This window comes from Lontra canadensis, unplaced genomic scaffold (assembly GCF_010015895.1).
Source record: "Lontra canadensis isolate GAN:19392208 unplaced genomic scaffold, GSC_riverotter_1.0 scaffold4, whole genome shotgun sequence".
Taxonomy (NCBI): Eukaryota; Metazoa; Chordata; class Mammalia; order Carnivora; family Mustelidae; genus Lontra; species Lontra canadensis.
The window spans coordinates 20,064,024-20,081,246 of NW_022630998.1; the positions used below are offsets into that span (position 1 = coordinate 20,064,024).

General features: G+C 37.4%; 1 protein-coding gene across 9 annotated transcripts in view; it reads left to right on the forward strand.

Annotated features, from left to right (window-relative positions):
- Nucleotides 1-17,223, forward strand: part of MCTP1 (multiple C2 and transmembrane domain containing 1) — a 519,900-nt gene that overhangs the window by 352,531 nt on the left and 150,146 nt on the right. For 8 of the 9 annotated variants that reach the window (XR_004381302.1, XM_032846299.1, XM_032846346.1 and 5 more), the window contains 5 exons: nucleotides 10,377-10,479; nucleotides 12,259-12,361; nucleotides 12,702-12,803; nucleotides 13,185-13,259; nucleotides 15,281-15,400. Coding sequence is in view for 8 of the 9 variants with exons in the window: in XM_032846299.1 (XP_032702190.1) it covers nucleotides 10,377-10,479; nucleotides 12,259-12,361; nucleotides 12,702-12,803; nucleotides 13,185-13,259; nucleotides 15,281-15,400 (503 nt within the window). In the remaining variant the exon portion in view is untranslated. The remainder of the gene's footprint in view (nucleotides 1-10,376; nucleotides 10,480-12,258; nucleotides 12,362-12,701; nucleotides 12,804-13,184; nucleotides 13,260-15,280; nucleotides 15,401-17,223) is intronic. The other variant, XM_032846315.1, reaches the window with a different exon arrangement.

Consider the following 17,223-nt stretch of genomic DNA (forward strand, 5'->3'; position numbering starts at 1 on the left):
TTTGCAAATTAGAAAACTGAGATGTGCAGAGGTTAATGAAACAACTGGCCACATGAGCATGTTGAGAAGACACGGTGAGAACTACTTACACTACCCCTGTTTGCAGTCTGCCCCAGCAAAATGGGCTGCACAGGCTCTCGGGGAACTAATATCAAATCTTAGGCAAGTACACCTGGTTGGTGCAACCAAATTCAGATCTCCCACCCTAGCTGGAGTCTAAAGATGTGACCGTGGCCTTTGCAGTCTCTCTAGTTCAGGAAGAGATGACAGAAGTTAGAATACAAGCTCAGCAAGCCATCTACATTACCCAGCTCAGGGAGGCAGGTCATGAACATTAATCAGATAATCTAAGTGACAGGTGCTATGCCCTCGCTTTTCACCCATTAATTCATTTAAAGTTTAAAAATGACTACAGAGGGCAAATCCTAAAATCGGTACAAGTTACAGAGACGTAATTTTGTGTGCCGCGTAAAGAAGCACTTCCCCAAAATTATAATTGCCAAGAAATATATCAGACTAGACCCGTGGAGGTGGCGATTTCCCCATCGCTGGCCCTGTTGGTTTAAACCAGAGCCTGTGAGACTACCTGGTAGCAGAGAGGAGTTAAGCCCTAGATCAGCTTTTGAACTTGGCCTCTGGGCTTTTCTCCCAGCCCTCAGAATTAGAGATCCCCCAGTAGGTGCCAAGATGAATAACAGACTCTTGAATGAGTAGATATTTTGTAGAAGAGAGAGTAAAAGACAAAGGTATTTTTAAAGACAAAGGCTTGACAGATGACAATTTTCAGTTTTATTGCCTAAAAATATTTAAAAAAAAAAGGTTTAATCACCTAATAGAGTACTTAATATTTTCAGTCTAAAGATTTTATTCTACTGCAAAGGATCTCTCCAGCTAATTAACTTACTTATAAGGGAGGTTATCTGAAACCTCATGCTTTTCTGTGGGAAGACTAATTGAATATATATTTACTGTAGGTCCCAAAGTATCTATGAGAACTCTCAAAAACAGAGGAGTTTAGAATAAATATTTATACTTATATTTGAGACAAATGACTTTTGTGTTTCCAATCTTATAATTAAATCACTTGCATATAGTTTCTGTATTAAATATTAGCTGAAATAAAATCCTTAAATGTTTTTACCATAATTTATCTAAATGCTTAAAAGCTTGGACATAAATTTTTCATAGCTTCTTCTCATTTTGTAGATTCTATAGTCTCCCTTTTCTTTCTTTTCCAGTTTCTTATCTGTTTCATTTTATTTCTTGCTCTTCTCTCATAAATTTAAAGCTTCACAGCATATACCAAGATGGTTCAATTTTAGGACTCAAGAACACATCGTGTTACACACAATACTATATATATTCTTTTTCATCTCGTTCTGGATCCCAAGGGAAATAAATTCATATTTACATTGTGCTTCATTCCCATTGCTCTTAGTTGTGGTTCTCAAAGTGTGGCCCAGGAACTTCCAGGGATCCCCAAAAACCTTTCAAGGATCTTTTAAGGTCAAAACTATTTTCATAATAATCCTAGGACATTATTTTCTTTTCTCACTCTTGTTCTTTCATGAATGTACAATGAAATTTTTCAAAGGCTGTATATTGGATTGCTCTGATGTTACCATGTCATGGATTTATTATGTCATTTTCAAATGAATGATGGTTTTACATGCTCTCATTTTTAATTTCTAAAATGGTGAACTGATAGATCTAATTTATATAGACAAAAGCTTTTTGATGTCCTCAAAAAAAGTTTTTTAAATATTTTATTTATTTATTTGACAGAGATCACAAGTAGGCAGAGAGACAGGCAGAGAGAGAGGGGAAAGCAGGCTCCCTGCTGAGCAGAGAGCCCAATGCGGGGCTCGCTCCCAGGACCCTGGGATCATGACCTGAGCCGAAGGCAGAGGCTTAACCCACTTAACCCACCCAGGCGCCCATCCTCAAAAATTTTTAAGAGTTCCTAAAGATGAAAATGTTTAAGAACTGTTGCTGTAGGGCAATGATCTTCATTTGGAAAAGGCAGTATTGCCCTCATGAGCATTTTTAGAGCTTTGTGGAAGAATTTAGTTGCCACAGTTTTTGGGGGGAATGCTATTAGAATTTGGTGGGAGTGGGACAAGGATGCTAAATGTCTACAAAGTATTAGACAATCTTAAATAGTGAAAATTGTCCCAAGTCCTGCAGGATTAATCATAGACATAGATATTGGTTTTAAATCTATTTCATGATTCTCTGAGCCTAGGTTGCATTCTGAAATACATATTATTTACTCGAGCCTGCAAATGGCTGCCATTTTACACGGTAATCTCCAAAGACCTTAAGATCGCCTCCACAGCCATATGAATCATGATCTGTTTCCCCATTGCTTCTCTGACTTGTTCCACCATTGTTCCCTATGCCCACTGTGCCCCACACTAGCAGGGTCCCTGAGCACACCAGGCCTTTGCTCTAGCTCTCACCTCTGCCTGAGATACTTTCTTTTTCTTTTTTTAAAGATTGATTTATTTATCTGACACAGAGAGACACAGGGAGAGAGGGAGCAGGCCTCCCACTGACCAGGGAGCCTGATGCGGCGCTTGATCCCAGGACCCCGGGATCACGACCTGAGCCGACGCCTGGGATACTTCTTTCCAGATATCCATTTGCCTACTCCTTCACTTCCTTCAGGTGTTTGCTCACATCTCACCTTCTCAATGAGGCCTGTACTCCAACCACACTAGTTACATTTATAAACGATGCCTCTCCCCCACATTCCTCAAAACCCTTATCCTGCACTATTTTTTTCTATTTTTTGTTAACATGTATCAGTCCCCAACATACAATATAATTGTGTTCAATATTTAGTCCTTTTTTTCTCCCTCCCCACTACAAATAGAATCTAAAAGAACAGGGACCTTTCCTTTTTTGTTTACATAATCTGGCATATAGCAGCACTCCATAAATATTTGTTGAATAAATGAACATATGATTTTATTATAAGCAACTTTTGATGTAGTTCTTCTTTATTATGGCATGAAGACATTATATGAAATTCCAAAGTCATGACTGACTCAGTTTTATTTCAAAACAGTGAGGAAGGCATTACAAAATCTTCAATATGAGAAAGGATATATTGGGTCTAATGGGCTGAAAGCCACAACTTTAGGGGGTTGATTTTCCTGCCACAAGGTATCCTAACACATGATTTAGGGAGAAGAGGAAAACCCAGTTATTATTACTCAGTCCCAGAATCAGATCCAGTGGGAAACTAGTGAGGAATGTCAGTTAATGTATTTGTACCAGTCAGATGTTTAAAATATGTTTAGGTCAGTTGATGAAAAAAGCAAAGGGAAAACCCCATCTCTAGTGATAAGGGAAGGATTGGAAGATATAGCCAACGTATGTGGCCTTTTGTTTTGGTGGACCCTGTGGAATTCCCTCATCTACGTACAACATTGTTGTATGTTATGATTGAAATTCCAGTTTGTGGAAAGGACAGATGGCAATCTCGATTATAATTAAAAAAAAAAAAGATTAAAGTGTAGCCATTTCAAACTGTGACACCTGAGGAAATTAAACCAAGGGGCTTAATTTGAGCAAGGTAGGCCCCAAATAAAAGGCCCCAATGGATATGAATTGCTTTCCATGCTTTTGAAAGCCTTCTGTGTTTTCAGAGACAGGACAACAAAGAGGTGGTCACTGGGTATCCCCCTGCCCACACATTTCTAGAACACATCCCATCCAGCAAAGTGTGCAGCTTGTCAGCAGCAAAATGACCCCAGACAAAGCCCACCACTGATGGATCAGGATTAACTTTCTATTCCGGGAGCAAGAATATCATTCAGTATCTTTTGAGTGACTTTAATGCTCAAACCAGTAGTTTGCACAAACTGAAGCCGTCCACTTGCCCACATAACAGGTAACAAGCAAGCAGGGGTGGTGCAGACTTTCCCACAGTTCTTTAGAAATGTGTCAGTGTTGTGACCTCAAAGAGCAAGGGCTAAGAGTGAGAGAGAATTAGCCAGTCAGCCTATCCCATTCATTCCTCAGTGCTGCTTTGAAGACACCCAGCAAAGATGCCCATCGGAGATGATTCTGACCTCTGTTTTTACTGTTGTAGGAATGGCTTTTCGCCACAAGAATTTAGGTGTTAGAGTATATGCTTTAAAACTTATTATAGATTTACTTTTAAGTTCAAATAGAAGAATCTCTAATTTTAAAGCCCGTGGGAGAATTTTTCCGCTATAAAAACCCATAGGGAGAATAAATAGCCCCTAGTATTTAACTAGATTATGGATAAATGAGCATTAGTCCTGTCCTCATATTTTAAAGTATCTATTTCATCATCACTCCATAACATATATCCAAGTTGCTGTGTTATAGAGTCCCTATCAAAAGGATAAAGAAACAAATTTAAGCTAAATATTTATGATAAATTGTAACATCTTCTTTTTAGATAATCGTCCTTCTCCTCTAAAACTGTTGGCAAAAGAGATATGTAATCACCATAGATCGCCAGGGTCATCTCCTCCACTGAGGAAAAGTCTTCGCCTCATTTTCCCTTCTTGTTCTAGAGAGAGAGAATGATGTGCGTCTTTCTCGTTGCTCCCGTCGCACCCTTCACTTACCTTTACTATGGCACTTGCAGTCCTGCATTATAATTGTATTTACATGCTTATCGTGCCCACTAAACTGTGCATGCCTTGAGTGGGGGACTATGTCTTAATCATACTTATAATTCCGGGGTGAGAGGAGAAGGCATTCCACAAATAATGAACGCTTCAGAAGTATTCTTACTTCTCTCTAGAAAATGGTCAACATGGAAAATGGCAATGTTCTCAAGCAAGGCTGAGACTCCTTTAGCTGTCATGGCAGTTACCACAATCAGCCCCGCTTCTCCGATCCTTACCAAGCACCGCTGCAATTTCTATCTTGTATCCAAACCCAAATCATTTTCCTGCACTGCAAGAGAGATGGCTAGGCACCTTTTAGCCCAAACGGTGGAAGTTAAGGGAAAGCCAGTTGGTACCCACAGGTCAGCTTTAGTCTTAGGACAAGAATGACTAAGAGGGAGACGAGAGATTATATAATCTGTTCCCATACATTTAGGCTGTTTAAAGAGCCAAGTAGTATCAGAAACAAAATACAGTTCAACTTGGGGTGCTGCCTTAATTCCTTGCACTTCTGCCCATGCAGTATTGAGTGAAATCCTCACCAGGAGCAGCTTCGCCTCACTCTTTAGAGCTTTGCAGAACACGGAGTACTTGGTAGACATCAACACTGCATCCCGTCGTCAGTCCCACTCCTCAGATACTCTCTCGGCAAGCATAGCAGCATTATCACGGGTCTAACTAGAATGATAAAAGGATGAAAGGAAGGAATAATTAAGGAGGTAATTAATGGTTAGGCCCATCCCTGGTATTTCTGTGATTGTTTTTGGTTGTTTAAGTGGCAAGTAATCAAGGCTGCAAGATGTAGGAACTGAAAAGCCAGTCATTTAAAGCATCATTTAGCAAGCCAGATAAGCACATTAACTATGTGTAGCCACTTCTTTAAAATAAAACTATGGTGGGCGCCTGGGTGGCTCAGTGGGTTAAGCCGCTGCCTTCGGCTCAGGTCATGATCTCAGGGTCCTGGGATCGAGTCCCGCATCGGGCTCTCTGCTCAGCAGGGAGCCTGCTTCCCTCTCTCTCTCTGCCTGCCTCTCTGTTTACTTGTGATCTCTCTGTGTCAAATAAATAAATAAAATCTTTAAAAAAAAAATAAAAAAAAATAAAACTATGGTGAATGCTTTTTAGTGGTAAGTTTATAGAATTTGATATTGTACATTTACTATTATTTTGGTTGAAATTGCTGTTAATTTTTAATTACCCTTGAATCGTGCAGTGGCAGAAGGATACTTTCTAAATTAGTCGAAAATAACATAGTGTGTAAAGACCTGATGTTGGCATCCATTACTGATAACTGTAAAAACATAACTTTTTAGAAGGAAAAGATGAATAGAAATTAAATACAAAATTGGCTGCTCTCTCCTGACGTAAATTTTCCTCTCTGCCAGATTCTAGAGAAAGCTCCCCTGAGTACTTTGTTGAATGTTTCTTGTCCTGGTGGGGAAAAAAGACTGACTTGGTGAAGCTCAAGGAATTGTTTTTCTATTAGCAAATAACAGTATCAGGCGTAAGAGATCATTCACTATTGGCATCTTCAAACCCTGTTGGTTCTACCTTCAGAGTATATTCAGAATCTAAGCACTTTCCATCATCTGGATTGTCTGTAATATCCTCCTAACTCTTCCCACTCTACCTTCTCCAGTGGCTTCTCTCCACCTTATTCTCCAAATAGCAGCCCTCAGGTCATGTCACACCTCAGCCCAAAAGCTTCTCCTAGCACTTGGAGAGAAAGCCATATCCTACAGAGACCTGCCACCCACCCCATACCTCACCCAATACTCTTCCCCTTCCCCCAATTGATTCCTTCCTTCTAGACATATCAGGCATGGCCATTTCTCTGACTTTTCCATGACTTGTTGTTCTAGGTAGCCCAGAGCTCATTCCCCTGTCTTTTTTTATTTCTTTGCCCATATAGCACTTCCTCAGTGAGACCTTCTCTGATGTTTCTTTTAAAAATTGCACAAACATAGCAGCACTCCTCATCGCCATTCCTATATTTTTCTCTGTAGTACTTATCACCTTCTAAAATACCATAAAATGTGTGTATTCCTTGTCTTTTTCCACAAGGTAAACAGCATGAGGCCAGGCTTTTCATTTTTGTTGTTTTATGCACTTCTGTCTCCTCAATACATAGAACACTGTCTGGTACATGGTAAGTAATAATTACTTGTTGAGTAAATGAGTCTGTGGTCAAACATTAGCTAACTCTTCCTTTGTGTATGCCCTACTAACTACTATGACACAGTTATTGGGAAAGGTCTTGCCTGGTGCCTTATATTTAAATACACACACACACACACACACACACACACACATATACATATAGATAATTTTTTTAAAAGATTTTATTTATTTATTTAGACAGAGAGTGTGCAGGGAGGGGCAGAGGGAGAGGGAGAAGGAAAATATCAAGGAGATTCCACGCCGAGTGCAGAGCCCAAGGCGGGGCTCAATCTCAGGACCCTGAGATCATGACCTAAGCTGAAATCAAGAGTCAAAGAGTCAACACTTAACCGACTGAGCCACCCAGGCACCCCACATTTAAATATATTTTATTAGAGCTATGTTAAATGGTAATTTGGTCTAAGGTAGAAGTCTCTCTTTTTTTTTAATGTAAGTACCATTACACTTGGTACAGTGTCTAATATGATCTCTTAAAAATTACCTTGCTTGGGATGCCTGGGTGGCTCAGTTGGTTAAGCCGCTGCCTTCAGCTCAGGTCATGATCCCAGGGTCCTGGGGTCGAGTCCCGCATCGGGCTCCTTGCTCGGCAGGGAGCCTGCTTCTCTCGCTGCCTTTGCCTGCCTCTCTGCCTGCTTGTGTGTATTCTCTCTCTCTATCTCTGGCAAATAAATAAAATCTTAAAAAAAAAATTACCTTGCTTACCCATTTCAAGTTAAAAGCAGGTACGTGTAAGAGAATATTTTTGCCAATGATGGAATGCCCCTGAATTTAATCTAGCTAAATGACTGAGAATTGGCCTCAGAAGGCGCTCGCACTATTTTTGATGGGTGTGGCATTGTCTCTAGGGCTTCAGTGTCTTCATTTCTTTAAGACTCCAGATTTTTTGTCAGCAAATATAGATAGCATAATAAAGAAAGTTGTGATTTAAGAGACTTTCCATGTGGTTGAAAGTCTCTTACACAATTGTGTATAGGAAGAAAAAAATCAAGTAAAGTTTTTCATCCTCTGCTGGTAGAAGTTTGTTGTTGTTGTTATTGTTGTTGTTGTTGTTTTAAATATTTTATTTATTTATTTGACAGATGGAGATTACAAGTAGGCAGAGAGGCAAGCAGAGAGAGGGGCGGGGAAGCAGATTCCCTGCTGAGCAGAGAGCCCAATGGTGGGCTCTATCCCAGGACCCTGAGATCATGACCTGAGCTGAAGGCAGAGGCTTAACCCACTGAGGCACCCAGGCGCCCCTGCTGGTAGAAGTTTTAAGTAAAATTTTTTTCAGGGCACCTGAGTGGCTCAGTTGGTTAGGTGTTGGACTCTTGATCTCAGCTCCGGTCTCGATCTCACAGTCATGAGTTCGAGCCCCGTGTTGGGCTCCATGCTGGGCAATAAAAATAAAGTAAAATGTTTTCCCACTAGATATTAGTCTCTGGAGTTTGTTCTTTTGTTTTTCTATTGAAGAATTGGGACAGTTTTGACTGAGTCTGTTACACATTGCTGATCACTTGAGGGCAAGTAAAACCAAGTCAATTGAAATACAATAGTAATTGAAGTTAAAGCAAGTGAAAATGAGGAAACGGAAATGCTCAGAAGTGCTATCATTCTATAGTTGGTTTTTTGTTTTGTTTTGTTTTGCTTTTTTACTAAATTAAGATTTACATGAATGTACACATATATGAGAAAAATTAAAAGGAGGTCCCAGGAAGAGTATGAATGTTCCCCTTGTCTTTTAAATAAAAGTTACCAAAACTAATCACTTACTCTAAAGTTCTGTCTACGTGATGACAGAATAGTGATGTTTTTGACATGAATTTCTATTAAATATGGCTTTAATTTTCTCTTTGATCATCAGAGGTAGATATGTCTTATCTCTCCAACCCTTTTATAAATTATTTGATGTGGTGGTGTGTGTCCTCTTTCTTATGGTATGCATATCACCCAGTACAAAGCTAGGTGAAAAAGACTTAATATGGACCTTAAGAATAAGGTTTTCAAAATTGTTTGAATCTACTTTTCATGTTTGTACCTGAATTCTATGGAAGACAATAAAATTCTTGATGTAGCAAATAAAGCCTTTTGCATTGTGTTTTAATGAACAAACTCTTCTTTATGAGTTCTGTTGTCGATGATGTGTATGTGTGTATGAGTTTAAAAAAAAAAAAAGGGATAATGCAGATCCGAAGACAGAAATAAAAATGTCAACAGACCCCAAAGACTTTCAATTCTCTATTCTTTACTCAAAATTGTTCCCAAGACCAAAAATTGAGAAGACTACCATATTGCTAAATTATGCAAGCATCCTGGGGTATATGAGACGCCTGAACTAACATACATATATTTACTCCTTTTTTTAATTATTATATAACTAATAAATTAGATTAAAGGTGAGTCAAAGTTTGTACGGCTCATTTTAAGAATTGCAATATGGAAAGTAAATACACTGCTGTGTGGGAATATGTGGCTTCTCTGTCGCTGATAGCTAATGGATTCCTTCCTATTAAAATTTAATTGAAAATCTTCAATGATATTTAAGCTTTCGTGGAAGTGTAAACTACTGTGACTACAATTCACAATGCATTTAAAACAATTATTCTTTATCATTAAAGTTAATAATATGCACATTAACCTCGTATGTAGTCTAAATCAATATTGTAGTTTAAAAGATATGACCTCTGGACAGCTTTGTCTAAATATTGATTTCATTGTCATTTGTATAAGGTATCAAACAAATTACATGCTGCACTAATATCATTAATGCTGCCCCCATAGAGTTTCTGACTTTATGGGGTTCTTATAATACAAGACATGACATTACAAAATATTGAGAATATCACAAAATATAATTGCCAAATGGACAAGATTTGATTATGGCAGAACAGACTCACTGTAAACAGATGATAACTTTCGAGTTCTTTACTCTCAGTGGACAAAAAAAAAATATTGCTGTTTAACATGCAGATTGGTTGTTGAGGTTAAGTTTCAAATTGCGGAATTTTTTCTGCCTCCGAGGGTCTAATTTACCTTCTTGTGATGCCAGAGATATTTTAGGAGGGAATTTAAAGTCACCTTACAGTGGTGTCATTCCATAACATAGCAGTTTTTGCAACATAAACTTGTTAAGAAATTTCTGTTAAGAGTTACTAATGAGTCGGCGGAGTTGGAAAATATATGCGTAGAAGTGAAGGGGTTGACCCTTTCAAATGATCTTTCTAGCACTAAAGAAAAACTGAGTGAGGGATGGACGTGCATCCTATTTTCTCTCATAATAATTATTTCTTTTTTTGTAAAAAAAAAAAGTACAAATTGAAATATCAGTTGTATAATTTCCTCTCTCCTCCTTTTTTTCAGGTTCTAATTTGCTGTGAATCACACCTATTGTTAATGCCCTCCAGTTACATCTAACTCTATTTTGATGTTTAAATTTTTTAAGTTGCACGTTACTTTTCATTTTTCATAAAAATTTTCAGGAAAGCGATGTGGCCATGATCATGACACTGTGAACTGTGGGTGTTATTTATACTAAAAATGTTCCCCCTAAATCTCTTGTAGGTAAAAGTGACCCATTTTGTGTAGTTGAGCTGAACAATGATAGGCTGCTGACACATACCGTCTACAAAAATCTCAATCCCGAGTGGAACAAAATCTTCACGTTGTAAGTAATTGTTACCTTGAGCTCCTTTCAAAAATGGAGCTAATAATATTTATTTTTGAGATATTTGTGTGTGTGTTTATTCTTAACTGATGAGCAGCTCTGCATCTGTCCTGCCTCTGCTAGCAACAGCGACTATCACAATTGTAGTACCTTTCTGACAGGGAAACCTGGGGAGGGAGTATGCCATTTTTCTTTGTTTTCACAGTTTTTGGTTTTGTTTTTTAACTGCGATTTTTATATGGTTTGATGAAGGATTTTGCTCCCATTAACTGAATTGCCATACCGCTTCCTCCTTTTACACTTTCTATTGAAATTCTCCCCAACTGCATTGACACCAGGGAGGACAAAGCTCTATTTGTTCCATTGCTCAAATCAGCAAACAATCCAGTCTCGAATTCAGAGATGCTTTGGTTTTGCTTTGTTGCATTTTGGTACAATAAGAATATTAAGTATTGTCCTAGTTATCAGAACACCATTTGGGTTAATTTTCCTTTTGTTTTAAAAAAGTTTATAAATCTTTTGACCACACACTATAAAAGCTGCTGTTCTACACCATAGTATCTCCTAAATTCAGAGAGAGAGAGACAGAGTGTGTGTGTGTGTGTGTGTGTGTGTGTGTGTGTGTTTTAAACTGGGCTTTAGAAATGAACCCTGAACAAAGGAAAACTCTCCAAACAGAGTCCTTCTTAAAAGTTTTCTAACATGGTTTTATTTTTTTGTATATGAAAACTGCTAAATTCCTCATTAATGTCTTACAATGTCTCTGCTTAAGAGTGAGTAACTAATCAGATTTAATTATCTGACCAATTTATCTTTAAGGAATTCCACATTTTTATAAGAGATGAAAGCCTGGTCAGGAGACTTGCACTCCTAAGAAGGTTGTTGAGAGTGTTTTTCTCTGGAATGCATAATTGAATGAATAGGTTTGATTATTATCAAAGCCATTAATTGATTGTGCCCCGATAAAGCCTCTTCTCACATGTGGTTGCAGTCTTTCAGTAATGAATATATTCATTTTTTTTTTGTTTTCTCTTAATTCATGTTTTCTTGGTAAACAGTTTGATCAAAGAATAAATGCTGCCAGCAATCGGGGTTTATTTTTCCAGAAACAAAAATGAAGAGCTCACACAGTTGTTTATTAACATACGTTGTCTTTGGAACATAATGGGACATATTTAATTTCTAAACTCTGGGGTGGTACAATAGCTATCAATGTTACATTTTCTCCATTTTGTTTTCTGTATTGGTTAATTTTTACCATAAATCTACCAGAAATAAGTCAATGTTTTGGTAAGAAATGTAAACAAGGGAGATGTCCTACTATTACAAACAACAACAAAAAAAATTGTATGAAATATACTGTGACTCTTGCTGATATCAAATTTGGTGGAGTTTTGCATGGAGTTAATAGGAAGTAGGAATTATTGTGATAATAATGAGAGGGAAAAGTCTCAAAAACGTCTGTGCCACTCATTGATTTTTTTTACACTAATTCTGTGCCCATCCAGATGGAAAATTATATTTCATTAAAAAATTATAACTTGAAATTACAAAAGTGTTCAAAGTTCCAGATAATAGAACCATCACTATAGTCTACAAAGGTGCATTATGGGAAAATCTGTCAGATACCAAGCTACCTTGTATATGTGTATATGCAAATAGCATACATAAAAACGCATACACACAAAATCAGCTGGAGCCATCTAAATTTTCAAAAGCGTTTCTGTTCTTGTCCCCCACTGATGAAGTCTTTTCTTCTTACATATATTTATTATGCAGCAACATTAAAGATATCCATTCAGTTCTTGAAGTGACAGTTTATGATGAAGATCGGGATCGAAGTGCTGACTTTCTGGGCAAAGTTGCTATACCATTGCTGTCTGTAAGTTTTATTCACCTGACACACTGCTCTGTGTTGCTTTTGCTCAAGGAAAAAAAAAAAAAAAAAAAAAAAACTCAGCTCTGTATCTGTCATTTCTCAACCAAGGTCTGTAATAAGAACACTAAAAATTTTAACATACTCAATTCACGGCCATGTTGAATCCCATGATAGTTAATTTTTCCTGACAGACTTGATCCTGGTAATGAACAGGTACTTGTCAGAATTGCCACAGTTGTTTTGGGTTCTCTGTCAGTTTCAGCAGCTGGGGGTCAAAGGTCACCGAGGGAGTGTATTCAGTAGAGACCGCGAGACAGACGGCTGTCATGTCCTTTTCCCGCAGATTCAAAATGGTGAACAGAAAGCCTACGTCTTGAAAAACAAGCAGCTGACAGGGCCAACAAAGGGGGTCATCTATCTTGAAATAGATGTGATTTTTAATGCTGTAAGTCTTAACTTTGGCTTTTTTGTACTGCTAAAGAGTTCAGTTTCATGAAAGCTTTTGTTCCTGATTTGTAGAGAATTTCTGTCATTCCTCATTTTCTCTAAACCTTGATGTATCCTGGAGAATACGCTTCTGCCACGGGCTGGCACAGCCACACTTTCTGTTATAGTTGGCGGCTGCCACTGCGGCTGTGCCGCGGCCGCTGCCTGCCGGCGTAAGAAATGGAAGCGCGTGCATGTGCCACTGTATACATTTATATTTTATGAGCACAGCAGCCAGGACTTTGAAACTTTAGAAATTATTGCAAATTGAACTGCGTGAAAAAACTTGTAAACATTTGTAATATATGAATCCATAACAGACACATATGTTGATGTATAGGTGAAAGCCAGCTTACGAACATTAATACCCAAAGAACAGAAGTACATTGAAGAGGAAAACAGACTCTCTAAACAGGTAAAAAGCAAGGCAAGATTAATCCCTCTGGGAAGACCTGATTATATCTGTAAAAACATCTAGGTAAATTCAAATAAACTTTGGAAGTGTGGAGGGGGGAAGACTAGGGGATTTTTGATCATCTACTTATGGGAAATGGCTCTTTCTTTCTTTTCTTTTCTTTTTTCTTTCTCTCTCTCTTCCCTTCCTTTCCGTAAGAGATCAAACAAGGACAATACCATACTAATAAATTGGATGGGGGTGGTCAGAATGGAGAGGGGATACTGTAAGTGTTGCATAGAACGGATATGTATTCATGCATTAGCCAAAGACTGATCATTTTGAACATAAAATACTGTCTGATTGCCATGGAATGTGTAAATGAGAACACCAAAGTCTGAGGTTCAAATAAATGTCCAGACCACCCACAGGTATGATGCAGGTGTGTGTAAATCGAGCCCTGGGTAATGCTCTTCCCTCTAATCCACAAGAGAGGGGGCTCCATCTTTTAAGGGAAACCTTCCTGTTAATTAGATTTTGACTATGGACTTTTAGAAGTGAACTTTTATTGGCACTTTTAGCTAAGAAAATGGAAAATCAGCACCTCTGATTTTTCTGTCATGACGACATTTTAAGTAAGGCTCTATATCTCGTAATTAGATGGAGATTTAAATTAGGTTTGATATCAAGTTAAGAAAGGGTGCTAAGCTACCTCCTTAAAAAGATGTTTACTTCCAATTAACGCAGATAAAATAAAATGTTTTTGCTATGGCTATAAAGTTTACAGAACTCATTTGTGTGTGTTAAAATATTTAACAATTTTCTGTGCTATTAGAAGACTAAAATTAGTTTTTTTTTTAATCTAATCAATTCACCATAAACAGTGGGATCTTGGGTTGTTTAAAGACAGTGCATGAATTACAAATGTAATATCTATCTAAATAGAAATACAGATTACATTTTTTTCACAATTATAGATAAAAGTAATAAAAGTAGCTCTAAAAGGAAGGTGATCAGCGGAGGAAGCAAAGAAGGAAACAATAGGGTGACTCTTTTCGTGAAAGAATTTCAATTTTAACAACTTGTTAAAACTGGTATGCCTGTCCATGCATCTATATTTATACACACACATATATGTATTTTTTCCAAATGACCTCAGGAGGCTTTACATAACTACTTCTTTAAAATACCACACCAGTATTGAAGTGTATTTGGCATTAGCAAATTATTAACCTGCAGATGTAATATTCTAATTATTAACAGAACTGTAGATCATTTTTTGTACCATCATCTAGTATAGGGGCTATTCTTTTTATAGTTGTAGTCACGTCTTGTTTTAAATGTTAGATTTAGATGCTATCAGTTCTCATGCACCTTTTTAATGAAAGATTTTGTAAAGCAATTGGGTACCATAAATTTTTTTCTAACTCCAAAGTTATGAAAAAGCAATGAGAAAATATAGGTTAAATTGTTTGTGGAAAAGAGAGAGAGTCTGAGAGAGAGACCAAGAGACAGAGACTGAAAAATTGATAGTAAATAAGGGAGATTCTTACAAAAATGGTGAAAATTTTGTTTTCTATAATAAAGCAATACTTGACAGGTTTTTCTCCAGACATGAAATTAAAACATTTCCCGTTATCATTTCACTGTGAAATATCTTGAAGTTAAAAAGCATTTAAAGAATCTTAAAATCACAATGAGATTGAAGAGTTAGAAAATGTATTAAAGGTTCACAGTATATAAATGTTTTTAATCTATCAGAGATTTTTTTTCCTTTTGAACAAAGGTAGCCCAACCCACATAATAATATTATTTAAGAAAACATATTTCGCTAAGAAATTGCTCTTGTAATTCAGTTCTTTCTACTCTCTCCAGACATACTTCTATTCCTTTAACTCGTGAGCCAAATTGCTTGGTATACTTTTACAAATTTATTAACTTTCTGAATCCTTTTTAAATCACACTAAGCTTGAAGAATTTTGTACCATATCTGATGGTTTTTGGTCTTGCAAATTCTGATAATATTTTCATCTTCCTTACAGCTGCTACTAAGAAACTTTATCAGAATGAAGCGCTGTGTCATGGTGCTTGTAAACGCTGCATACTTCGTTAATAGTTGCTTTGACTGGGACTCACCCCCAAGGAGCCTCGCTGCTTTTGTGGTATGATAATTCTTTATTACTTACATTGTTATTCATTAAATTCAGTAATCATAGCTGCATGTTTCTGTGGCTATAGTAACAGTTATGTGCATGTGGCCATTTTAAAACTCCTATTTTAAGACTTGACTGGACAGATTTGCCGTGGGCAGGAACCTGATGGATCGTTCAAGGTCCGAGTCCAAGAATACACATCCCCCCCTCCCCCGCCAGACTTCCGGAAGGCAAGATATCTCAGCCAATATATACTTTTCTCCGTGACAGTTAAAAAGGAAAATTTTACATATTGCATAATTCCAAATCCCAATAACAGAGCCAAGAAAAGTCCTTCATGTTAAAAAAAAAAATTAATAATCTTGACCACCCTCATTTTAATTTTACTGTTCTACAGATTTTTTTTTCCTCAAAATAGGAAAATCGTTGGCAGTAGGATGTTGGTTGGTAATGTAAATTTACATGAGTCAATTGGAAGTGGATGTGACCTATTTAAGAGACCTTTTATTGTTTCTTAGATTTTCAGTTTTTAAAAAGGCACAAGTGAGAATTTGATAGATCCAAATAGTCCTTTAACAATGCTCATCTTGTGGCCTTTTACTTTGGTTATTTAAAAACTGCTGATGGGACCAACTTGCAGAGCTCGAAAATCTGAGAGAATACTTTCCTCTGAGCTTTAGCTGGGATTTTCTGCTCTCACATGAGTTTTGCTTATTCAGGATTTCAGTCTGAAGTTTAAGTGGAGTCCTTCTTTCGAAATCCTTTCTTTTATTGTCATATTTGTTAGAATGTGAGTACCTTGTGCTTTCTTATAGTTTCCAGGTTAGCAGAATATGACTTTGTTATGGGGCCTTACAAGAAGAGCCTTAATTATAGTAACAAATCAACATTTTAGTATTACCATTCAAATGAGTGTATGCACATCTGTTTAGCACTCTGAGTTCTGTCCTCCTCTCGGGCCTTGTATGGGACTTTCATTAATGTCTGAGCACATGGAACAAAGAGTGAGTATGTCCCTTTGTGTTGTAAGTTACCAGAAAGTTAGGCAGCCAGCCTCCCATAGACATGCTGTTGTCTCCTTAAAGAAAGCGATTGCCATCATTAAGATTTAGAAAAGAAAATCTGCCTCTTTCAATATTCTTTTATTTCGTGCCTTTATGAAATAAATACATTGAAGTACAGTTAAGCAAACTTTATTATGATTTTTCACTATCATAGGGGCACCGTGATGTTAATGGGGAAAAATGATACTGAGTTTCTGTGCGTATTTTATGCCATTACTTCCAGGTTCCACAGGGCCTTGTAACAGACGCAGTAGTATTCTCCTGAAAATGCCATGATGCCATCTTTGATTCACTCTTTCCAAAGTCATTCCCCACAACAGTTGGCGAAATTTGAAAACAGAGAAATCTCTGTAATTATATCATTTGTTCAGGAACATTCATTTTAAATGCTTTAATATGACAGTGTGTTGTGTAAGTCTTCATAAACTCCCTCTGGCTTCTCGAGGTCACTTGAAATGAATTCAAGATGGCAGACATTTTCCCCCAATTTTCTTCTGATTAAAAAAAAAAAAAAATCAGGCACTGAAAGTCCGAGAAACTTCAGTACAGTTATCTGATAATACCTGAGTGGTTTCTCAGTAAGGGAATCAAAGTTCACCGGGGAGGGAAGATGATAATATCATCTATCAACAGCCTTGGTCTTACAAAACACAAACTGAACGCAAGATGCTTGCGAAAGAGAGGGGGAGGCCAGCGCGAAGGTAGGAAAGGGCCCTGCAGACACTGCCAGTGAGAAAAGAGGCCTCACAAGCTGCATGTGAATGGGCA